Source organism: Hoplias malabaricus, chromosome 4 (assembly GCF_029633855.1).
Source record: "Hoplias malabaricus isolate fHopMal1 chromosome 4, fHopMal1.hap1, whole genome shotgun sequence".
Taxonomy (NCBI): Eukaryota; Metazoa; Chordata; class Actinopteri; order Characiformes; family Erythrinidae; genus Hoplias; species Hoplias malabaricus.
The window spans coordinates 66,123,404-66,135,338 of record NC_089803.1 but is presented as its reverse complement, the minus strand read 5'-3'; the positions used below and the strand labels follow the sequence as shown (position 1 = coordinate 66,135,338).

The following is an 11,935-nucleotide window of genomic DNA, read 5'->3' as shown; positions in this document are numbered from 1 at the left end:
GTTTTGATTGTACCTAATAGGCAGGAGCACACCCTGGACAGGGCACCAGTCCAACTCACGCAGAAGGTTTGATTTATTGCTTATAATATGTTTGTTTTTTGCTTTTGCTTGTGTGTCAGACACATCTTTCTATTATGCTTTAACATTCAGGTTGGGTTTTTTCTTACTTTTTTTAGGTACTTTTGCTAAATGTAATATTAACAGGATTTAAAGAAAAGACTTTTTTAACAATCATAACTGGATTAAATAGCAGTGAGGTTAAATTTAAAGGCCAACTGACCACACAATTTAATTTCTGATCAGCAAGATTCTCCTGCCTCAATTCTACATAAAACCCCTGTCACTTTGAAGTGGAGAGTCCACAAGTGTTTTGCCTTAATTCACCTAAAAGTACCAGTAGGAGGAAATGGTAGACTGCAGAATGGAGTCTAGTGTCTCTTGCCCTCCACTTATATTTGATGTTTCCCAAATATGGAACTTCAGAAAAAAGCATTAGAAGCCATAGAATTCAACCTTCTCTTAAAAGCAGCACTTGCTGCCCTTGCCCCTGTATCCGGGCTTTCCTGTTTTCTTTATATTATGCATTTGTTCCTAAGCTTTATGGCATTTCCATTTGTTGTCTGCTAAGATTCATCAGATGTTAGATTTATAGTAAAGGACAGGAAATTTAGCATAAAATTGTCATGGTAGTACCACAAATGCATGACCTTTGTGAATACCACACTGTGCAAAAGCCAGTAACCACTATTCGTATGTTTAATTATAAAATCATTAAGCAGATAAAGAGATAACGGGACACCTAACAAATGAGGAAGACAGACGGCCAAAATGGTTATCACTGCATTAACGGCACTTAAATTTTGCAGGTGATTAAGTTCCACTGTCTTTGAAGCTCAGAAAATCGGCAGGCGTTTCTGTCCCTTCTTCCAAACTTCCAACACTATGGGTCTGAAAGAATATTGAGGTATTAAGAATATATTACGAAGAAAAAGTAAACCTCACTGAATGTGTCTGGGATTGTTTGGATAATTAGAGTCAGAATATGCAATCAACTTCTAAGACTGAACTTTGGAGATTTGGAAAAATATCCCTGTATATGTCTTTGAAAATGGAGAGCAAGTCTCCTGGAAGGAATTGTAGCTGTAATAAAGGCAAATAGAGGACACCGTTTATACTCAAATTGTATTATATTTAGCCATGAGTCTTCGAGTATTATTTTAAATATATTCCATTGCACAGAAGTGTTTCATAATGTGTGCTAATCATGTCCTAAACTGCAATAAATCGATTGCAATCTGCAAAATTTTAAATATGCTAATACACAACAATTGATTTAATGACAATCATAGTTTATTATATTATCATTTTTTCTACTTACACATGGAGAAGCATCAGCACGAGTATATATATATATATATATATAGAAAAAGAACAAAGTGGATGTTTACTGTCACAATGACCCTGCAATTGTCTTAATGTCTTATTGAATCTGACAGAATCAAAGCAGGAGGTGTTGCATAACGTAACATAAGGTTACATGAACATTCATGTCGGAATTTCAAGACCCTTTTACCTACAGAAACGAAGTTCACAAATAGTATTCTCCAGTACACCTGTCTCATCAGTATCCAGTTACAATTATTGGTGTAACAGCTTGACTAAATACCTGTTTCTTGAGGCGATATAGTTGTCACCCTGTCATGCTGTGCATCCACAGAAAGGGAAGTCTGGAACTGAGCCTTATGTCCGAGCAAGACATAAGTAAGCGCTATTTACTGCAGTAATCCACTACACGTTGTACAAAGCAAAGAGGGGTAAAGCACATAGCAGCGTCCAAATGTGCTCAGTGCAGACACAGAGTCGTTCTCTCCGTTGCTACTGATGAAAGTTGTGGCTGATTCAAATACCAGTGGGGCATCAGTCTTTAACTCTCCACAGTTTTGTTCCGAATCGGCAAAGAGGAGGCCGCGGAGATGTAGCTCAGTCAACCTGAAACACATGGTATTTTTTGTCAGAATCAATGAGGATGCAGTGGGGGAACTGCATTGAATTACATTGAGAGAAATATGGGACTTGTGCGCTGATATCCAAAATATTTTATACACGTATGCATTCATATTAAAAATATCCTGAGCTTAGATCCACCTGGATCTTACTACGATAGTCCATTATCACTTAATCATTTGATACAATATGTGTCATTAAGTATTGGCTTAAAATATTTCTGAGTGAAATTGTCAGTGCTCTGCAAGGAGTGCGGTGTTTGAACTGTGGGAGGACTGGGTTTTTTTTTATCCCACAGTCCAACTACACATGCTAGTAGGTGGACAAGGCTATGCGAACTTTTTTACAGGCATAAGTGTGTGAGAGAATAGGTGAGTGTGTGGAGCCCTGTAATGGACTGGTGCCCTGTACAGAGTGTGTTCCTATAGTCAATGACTGTGAGTAGGTACTGGATCCACCTCATCCATGAACAGGATGAAGTAGTTACGTGTGTCTGTTATTTTCAATATTATTTTCACCTGACTTTTACAAAGTCAACAAATCATGGTTTAAGCAGAAGTCCCCAAACGTTGTTAAACTAAATTTCTCATCGTTCAATTCCACAGCAGGAACGAGGAGGCTGCCTGCTTTAGCTTTGAAGGCATTAAATGTAGTCATTCTGCCTTGCTGTTGCAACTACTTGGTTTAAATGTTAAAGATGAAGCAGTAGCTCAGGGGGAACCACGCAGTCTTAAGCCTAATGTGACATCAAAACATATTTTTTAGCATAATCAAAGGCAAACTATGACATCTGCTGAAAATTCACATGCACACAATTACCTGATTCACGCAGAGGGAACAAAAATGATATTACTTTCAGCTCATGCTGCCTCTCTGCCTTAACAAGGCCAAGTATGATGACTAGAGCACATAAGCAGTCTTCTGGGCAAAAGACTGTAGCTGCACTATCCTCCCTGCCAGACTGCACTGAGCCATTCCCTGCCATGCTCTCATCAAAAGGGAAATATTAAATTGGTGATGGATTTTCCGGGCCTTGAACTGTGACTGGGAATGAGTTTTGCGGTTAGCACCTTCTCGCAGCCTGCTGCGAGTCAGAGCTGCTGCCTGAGACGCTTTTGCGTCGATAACGGATTCGAGTGGCTCGGTTTTGCCAAAGTTCTCCTCACTTGGCCGATGCAGATACTCCAGGCCTGAACGCTGCCTGAGATTAAGTGACCTATCCAGATTCCAGACGAACTGCTGTCTGAGAGATCTTCTCTCAACGTAGCTCTGCACATCACTTTCAAATGGGGCTGCTCCTGCCTGCTATTCTTGTAGCAAATATTTATTAATTCATGCACCTTCCACTCCTGACCACACCGCAGGGGCTGGCTATCTTTCCAGTTACAGCTGGTTTTCTTGTTTGTTTTCTGATCATTCTGAAATGTATCCATATGAAGTCGGTTTCGTTACATGGTGTAATATGTGGTGAATTACTGCTTACTCATGACTCAATGAACTAAATCAAAAGTACTTTGACCAAGCATTAGATGAGGTGCAAATGAAAATAAAAAAAAGAAGCAAAAAATGCTTTAAATAAGAACATGGTATTTTGGCCCAAATTCCTGTTGCTATGCAAAGATCACATACAGTCACTGTTCAATCTTCTGCAGACATTCATATACAGTACACATCTAGCTTCGGCACTCATCACTTCACACAGAGAGAGTTATAGGAAATCACGACATGTCCACCAGCTGTATTTTAAGGCTCCGCAAAGTAGACAAGGGATGTGCATGGTGGTATCAGAGCTTTACCAAACATTAACATAAACGTAACATATAGAATGTATGTTTATCGATATAAAAAACGACATCTGTACAACTTTGTGCCATTATGAACAATCCTGTGAGAAAGTCTTTGTCATAGCTGCTCCCATATTTAGGTTAACAAAACTGTGCTGCATAATTCTGTGTGGAAAAGCTATTGTTACACAGAGTGCAACATGGAGTCCCCCTCCCCTCATGAAGGGCCTTACATTCTACACTGTCTCTAAGATTAATGAGTCGCTAATTCTAGAATTATTTGACAATACAAGTGAAATGAGGAATGGTTGTATAAGAGCAAAGAGAAAGTGAAATATTTTCTGTATCTTTCTGTAGGAACAAGCACAAAAACTGTAAATTACACAAAATAAAGATGCATCTGTTGTCAAGGAAAGCTCTTCTCTGGACGACATGTTTATAGTATAGTTGCCTTATGAGAATTAACACAGACATTCAATAGCAGACTCAGACGCATGCCATTAATAATGAGAGATAACTGAATAAAACCAGAGCAGCATGCTAAATATAAGGATCTGAAGAGATAGCGATAATGATGGGCTATTAGGGGGGACTGCAAACGTGTGCAGGGTTAATTCCTTGCTTCTGAAAAAGCAGGTGGTAGCCTGTGGGCAGCCAGAGAGCAAGCTATGAGTAAATGGAAGCATGAAAATTATATTTTTACATAAAATATATTACTGTTATAAGGGTTTTAAAGGTTCTTTTCAAAAGGGCATTTGTTTGGAAGTGATCAAGTTTAGGCCTTTTCATGTTTACCTTTCTCTGTGTAATTGTATGCCTATATTTTACATATTTCACATTGATTAAATGCATTTACGCTATTTTTAATATAGACATATACTTGCATTGTACCCTGAGAGAGAGAGAGAGAGAGAGAGAGAGAGAGAGAGAGAGAGAGAGAGGCAGGGAGAGAGAGAGGTCACTTATGCTATTGGACTCCCAGCCTCAGATAAACCTGTGACTAGCTGCTCTGTTTTTATTAAGCAATCTGAAGCTAGGAGCCGGAACAGTGATCATTTACGCCCATCGCACACAAAGGTGTGGAATTATTGTGAAGCAGACTCAGCCTGTGCAGACGTGGGCATGCAGTCAAAGCCATGCAGAAGCTATGCAGAGGAGATAAAGCCATGTGGGCAGGAGAAGGGTATATCTCTGCTGCTAGCGGCCAGGAAGCATCAATCCCAGTCAGAACTCCACTGGCCATCTCTTAATGTGTCGTGAAGTGCGGCCTGACCTGTATCTGGTTTCCAGCGGTTACCAAAGCTGGTCCCGGTCAGGAGAGATCTGCCCCGAAGGTTACATGGGAAATGAAAGGAGGAAACAGTATTAGTTTAATATTTCATAGAGAACGAAAGAAAAACCTTCTTTTGAGGTTTATATGTTTTATCACCCGATCGATACCGAACCACCACAAACAACAACGGCCAAAGAGATGTGCTCTGTTTTTAAGCCGCTTAAGACCCTAGGATCAATAATTAGGCTCCAGACAGGTTTGGTGTGGCAGTTTAAATAATTGATAGAATGTGGAGAGCAGGAGTGAAGTCGTACAGTCGTCATAACTAGGACAAGGGCATAAGCATCGGCTTACTATTAAAAGGTTCTAATTAAAGCAGCCAGTATGTTAAGCCTATGGGCTTTGTGAAGGTTTAGGAGGGTTGTGGTGACCTCTCTCTACTACAATGGCTTTAACACAACTACAAACAGCAGAATTATTCTGATGTTTTATTTTACTCTTATCTAACATTTATTTATCTTATGGCCAAGAGGCAACAGATGAACTTCAAATGTGCACAGGTTTTTGCTTATTTTTAGTTCATTCCCAGCTCCACCCATTGCTATTAGCCCAAGTCTGAGACAACTCCACCAACCAGGGACACATGAAGACAACTACTCCAAGCTTAACACGCTTTGAGGAGAACAGTAACTGTAGGGTGACCAGACGTCCTATTTTACCCGGACATGTCCTCTTTTTTAGACTTAAAAAAATGTCCGGGTGGAATTTCACAAACGTCCGGGATTTTGTTTTTATAGAACTTACATAGAACTTTGAGAAGTTTCGTTCACAAACTAGTCCCGCCCTCCCCTACTCCGGTTGGTTCGCTTGAGTGAGAAGGGGGCGTGGTGAAGTAGCCTAAAATCTTCTGATTGGACGATCTGACTGTAGAGCTACCGTTATTGGTTGATAACCTTCTCTGTAAACATTTAATTGGTCAGTCTAGTCTAGTCAGACAATGAGTGCTCACAGTATGTAAAAACTCCAGCAGCACTGCTTTGTCTGATCCACTCATGCCTGCACAACACTAAAACCATCACATGATCCATCACATCTGTGGTAGCCTTTTAGGGGTCCTCACTATGGAAGAACAGGGTGAAAGAGGGATAAAATGTATGCAGAGAAATGAATATACTACAGTCTGTAACTGTAGAACTACAAAGCGCAGCTGTATGGTCAGCGGAGATGATAGATTGGACAATGATTGTAGAAACAAGGTCATTTTATTGTTCTGACTGATTGCTGTACATTTACAGTAAATTAACCTTCCATTTTATTTTGAAGAGCCCACTCTTATCCCATCAGATTCAATCTTCTGAACCCAATCATGGTTCTAGAGAAGAATCCCTTTGTAGAGTAAGGTTACTTTAGTTTTTTCAGCAGTGTTTGATCTTTTGATGGTGTGGGTCAATTGTCCGTGGTCTACAGTACCTTTGTGGTCTTGATTTTGTTCCCTGTGGCACAGCTCCAGCCTTTAAGGTCAGGCAGAACCTTACACTCCTCTCCATCCAGGCATGGGTGCATCTGACACCACCACTTCTGCTCTACTATGGAGGCTGTGGAAGGAAACGCAAGGTTTTGATCCAAATATGAGCAATGGAAATAAGTATTGATGACATCACACACTCTGTAGGACTCTGCAAAAGCCAGGGACATCCCTTGACTCAACTAGTTCTAGTTAAAACTAGGACAAATGGAATCATGTTATTCCTTAGTGAGCACCAGAAAAAATACAGAAAATAAGCTTCACCAACTACATAATGTTTGACTCTTGGCTCCTCCAACAATGAGCAATGGCCCACACATTACACTTGGCACAGGTTTATATTGAATACCCTCTTTGACACACCCCTCCCATTTCACCTGGGATTGGGACCACGATTAAAAAAGCACATCCCCAGGTTTCCAGGATTTTCCGGGCCCACCCCGTGTCTTTATCTCAGCTTACATGCTTTTCAACATTCTAGTCTCAAACAAAGTTTTAAGGATATTTTTCCAAATTTCTTACAAATGTGTTTCATTAATTCCACCTCATGATCCAAAAAAACCCAAACACATTTGGTGTTGACATCTGCGCTCTGTGGAGGTCAATCTGTGGTTCTGAGAACATCAGAAGTATCTTTCTTTGATTTTCAAACTTTCTTTGTGCCTATTTCCTTTTCTTCATTTTCATCGCTAAAAACGACTTTTTGACTGAAATGGAATAAATGGAGAGTGGCCTCTGACTTTCGCACAGTACTGTGTGGTTGGTCAGAGAACACTGCAGCACTCTGAGCTGAGAGCCACTCAAAGTTGGCTGCTATTGAGGAGATTATTTTTGTACCTAGTTTCTTCAACCAGCAATATTAGACCTTGGCACACTCACAAGGGACCTGCATGGAGAAAGTATTGCATCTGTGTTGCTGTAGATTTCAGCAATTCACATTGGAGAACTACAAGCCAGTATAAGAGGCCATTATCCCACAAAGGTCTGAGAGAAGGTGTAATATCTAAATATGTACTGGGGATAATGAAAAGGTTAAGTACTGATCGTTTTTTTCCAGATTACCTGCCGTGCGCTCCTGACTGAGCACATTAGCACTGTGCTTTTAATTTGCGGAGAATGTCAGAGCCAAAATGTCAGTGAATAGGTCAGACGGCACTAAGGGGCTAAGGCCCATCTCCGTGTTCTCTGATAGCTTTATTGCAACTCATGTCATGGAGCACGGATGAGTCAAAGCAGTTCAAAGCAGTTTGGCGGCAACTTCATCTGTCCTTCCAACACTTTCAGACCTTTCACAGTGGATTAAGGGAAGCGACGGGCAAATGCAATTTAAAAAATTGATATTAGCCCTCTGTCGTGAGCTATTTACAACGCTGTTGTTCTGCCTCGCTGATTGATTTAAGGATTAGAGATCAGGGAAAGCACAAGCCATCTATTATCCACAGTGTGGAAGAAAAGGCTCAAGTGATCACCACTGGGTCTTTCAGCTTGGTGTCATGTATCACATTTCAAAGAAGATTGGAAACTAGACCGAGTAACACAGGTATTTTTAAAGGGGACACATTATGAAAAACATTCATTAATTTGGGGATTTTCAGCCCATCAGTCCACAAACTGTGAAACAAAACAACCCAGTGAGCTTGTCTGCCTAAAGCAGTAAACAAGGGATAAAATGAATCATTCAGATTTTGTGCTGCTTCTTATGTTGAAAGCAATATACCACCTCCTCCTCATCATTCATTCATTGTCTGAAACCGCTTCTGCAATTCAGGGTCATGGTGGGTCTGGAGCCTACCTGGAATCATTGGGTGCAAGGCAGGAACACACCCTGGAGGGGGCGCCAGTCCTTCACAGGGCGATACAAACACACACACACACACACACACACTTTTAAGTCGCCAATCCATCTACCAATGTGTGGTTTTAGACCGTGGGAGAAAACCAGAGCACCCGGAGGAAACCCACGCGGACACAGGGAGAACACACCAAACTCCTCACAGACAGGCACCTGGAGCAGGGCTTGAACCCACAACCTTGAGGTCCCTGGAGCTGTGTGACGCTACCTGCTGCGCCACCATGCCGCCCCACCTCCTCATCTGAGTCTATCGAATCACAGCACGGCACCCACGTTTATGTGAGATTGCAAATATGAGGTAAATGGTGCAAAAAACTCAATTAACTCAGGGACATAAGTGTATTCTAAAAGCCTAAAAACCAGGAAAAGATGCTGAAATCGGTTGTTCTGAGGTGGGCTGTTTAGACAGAGTGAGGACAGTGCTGTTAAGTTCGATCCTTGTGGTATTTTGAAAAGCATGACGTGTCTCATTAAGACAGAAGTGTGTTAACTTGTAGGAAAAGGGCATAAAATGTTCAAAGAAAAACAGAATTAAAATGGGCGGCACGGTGGTGCAGCAGGTAGGTGTCACAATCACACAGCTCCAGGGACCTGGAGGTTGTGGGTTCGATTCCCGCTCCGGGTGACTGTCTGTGAGGAGTTGGTGTGTTCTCCCTGTGTCCGAGTGGGTTTCCTCCCACAGTCCAAAAACACACGTTGGTCCGTAGGTGTGAGTGAATGTATGAGTGTGTGTCACCCTGTAAAAGACTGGTGCCCCCTCTAGGGTGTGTTCCTGCCTTGTTCCAGGTGGGTTCCGGACCCACTGCAACCCAGAACTAGATAAGCGGTTGCAGACAATGAATGAATATATAAAAATGTGTTTATTTAAGTGTATTTAATCAACTCCTTTCCACTTTCATCATACAGTATTTTTCAAACGTTTCACAGCTCTAACGAAGGCTTAGCTCTGCCCACAATCCCAAAGCCATTCAATGGAAAGCTTGTTCCTTGTAGAATCCAAATGATGCAAATATGTTTATTTAATTCATGTCAATGTCAGCTTTCATGCAAATAGTTTATTTGTCTGAGTTCTCACTGTGTAATACTCTTCTGTTGCCCACTTTTCCATGAATAATCAAGGAAAACAATGCAAAATATATGCTACTCAGTCCAGGTTCAAAGATCCGGAAAAGTGAGGAAAGAAAACAATGCACAAATTTGGACCCACATCTAATAACCAAGATACCCTTAGAATGATGAAAAGATTTTTAAGTGTTTACTCTCTCCCTTGCGGACATATATGTATATGTAATTTCACACTTATTTCATACTAGCACCTTCAGCTCCTGAAAATGAGAAACTTGCAACTAAAGGAAAATTTTTACCCTTCACCCAGTCGTAATTTCACAATTAAACCATTTGGGATTCTCATCTCACCATAACGCAGAAGAGCCAATGCCTTGGGTTTTGAAAAAAGGGAAATCAAATGACTCTATTTTAACACGTAGCACAAATGTTTTATAACAAATCCTCTATATAAACATGACTTAAATGTAATTTCATACATATGCACGTTCAAAAATTCTTCAGATATTGATTTTATCATTAAGTGAAAGGTAATGGATATATTTACAGCACTGTTTTTCACGGAAAAATCCATCACCAAATAATCTATTACCTGTTGTTTTTAAATTGTACAGCAGTTTTATGAAAAAAAAAAAAAACTCCAACAGGTATAAATATAAACCCACAGAGATATCTCTATCTGTCTAGAAGGTAAAATGTTGCTATGGTGATGAACAATAAGATTTTCTCTAAATATTGTGGATATTGTTAGTACTTACATTACAGTGGAGAAGTGCTATTTATGCTATTTCTTCACAGAAAGTGTATAATAATCTCGTCTGGACTGAATGCAGCATGTGAACAGTTTGATGATGGTTTAAATGTGCATCACCGCTGCACTGTGTCTGTGCGTCCAAACACTGTGAAGCACATGTGTATAATGAAATCGTTTTTAAATATTGTGAGATGGTATTTTTGCCAACTTCATCAACCCTTATGAGCAAAAATTGTGTTAAAGTGATGTATTTAATTTTTTACTGGAACGTACATACCATCTACACAGGAGGGAGCTGCTCGCGTGGTTCCGGCCACTTGTCCTGGAAAACAGGAGCATTTGACCGTCTGAGAGCGTTCCTCAATCTTGTTCTTGTTGCAGCATCGGTGTAATGCTACAACCTCACAGGTTCCTGTTCTGACATGGTGAACTGCTGAAAGAGAAAGACACAACACACCAGTAGATTAAGTCCCTGAAGAGATCATTTCTGTTCGTTAATGTACAGACCGTATAAAAGTGCGTACATAAGCAGAACCATGGTCTTCAACTCCAACTGTAAATATGAATTACATTTTTTGGATGAATTTAAAAAGATAAACTACATTCATATACAGGGGTTGGACAATGAAAGTGAAACACCTGGTTTTAGACCACGATAATTTATTAGTGTGGTGTAGGGCCTCCTTTTGCGGCCGATACAGCGTCAGTTCGTCTTGGGAATGACATACACAAGTCCTGCACAGTGGTCAGAGGGATTTGAAGCCATTCTTCTTGCAGGATAGTGGCCAGGTCTCTACGTGATGCTGGTGGAGGAAAACGTTTCCTGACTCGCTCCTCCAAAACACCCCAAAGTGGCTCAATAATATTTAGATCTGGTGACTGTGCAGGCCATGGGAGATGTTCAACTTCACTTTCATGTTCATCAAACCAATCTTTCACCAGTCTTGCTGTGTGTATTGGTGCATTGTCGTCCTGATACACGGCACCGCCTTCAGGACACAATGTTTGAACCATTGGATGCACATGGTCTTACTGGTGCCATGTGCAGTTAATGAAGATTGGCCACCAGGCTGCTCCAATTTAGCCATGAAACCTCCCACACTACAATGACAGGTGTTTCAGTTTCATTGTCTAACCCCTGTACATACAAACCCATGCCTTTATAGAAAAATAAAAGCCCTAGAATGAAAACATGGAATCAGTGTAACTCCTATTAATCAAATGGGTGCAATTTTGTAAGCACTGTTCTGTTGTTAAGATGTACTGCTATTCAACTTTCCTTTGGGAAAATATAATTTAATAAACTTATAAGAGATAACAATTAGACTTTAAATCTGGCTTGGAATTGAAAATTACCTTAGTGCCAAGACGTGATGGTAGAGTGTGCATCATAATGACTACCCACTCTATCAATTACAAAGAATTTAACATTAGGATATGGCTCAGAAACTGCACAGGTAAATGTTTGTCCCGCAAAATACAAACAGGATAAAAGTACCCTCAAAGATACAAGATGGCCTTAAAGGTCCCTAAAGGAGTTTTAAATATAGCTGTAATCTGTATGTTTCCACCTTTTAATACAATTTTTAATAGAAGAATAAAATAAAAAAAACTTGTGTCAAGACAGTGTATTGGGTCAAAAAAAAAAACAATTATATATCTACAACATAATAAGAGT

At 40.4% G+C, this 11,935-nt stretch overlaps 1 protein-coding gene across 2 annotated transcripts in view; it reads right to left on the bottom strand.

Annotated features, from left to right (window-relative positions):
* Positions 1 to 1,400: 1,400 nt before the first annotated feature.
* The window catches only part of LOC136694085 (chemokine-like protein TAFA-2), a 52,198-nt gene continuing 41,663 nt past the window's right edge, over positions 1,401 to 11,935 (bottom strand). For both annotated transcript variants that reach the window (XM_066667453.1, XM_066667454.1), the window contains 4 exons: positions 10,535 to 10,690; positions 6,532 to 6,656; positions 5,062 to 5,111; positions 1,401 to 1,989 (listed from right to left, as the gene is read on the bottom strand). In XM_066667453.1, coding sequence (XP_066523550.1) covers positions 5,082 to 5,111; positions 6,532 to 6,656; positions 10,535 to 10,690 — 311 coding nt within the window. In that variant the 3' untranslated portion in view covers positions 1,401 to 1,989; positions 5,062 to 5,081. The remainder of the gene's footprint in view (positions 1,990 to 5,061; positions 5,112 to 6,531; positions 6,657 to 10,534; positions 10,691 to 11,935) is intronic.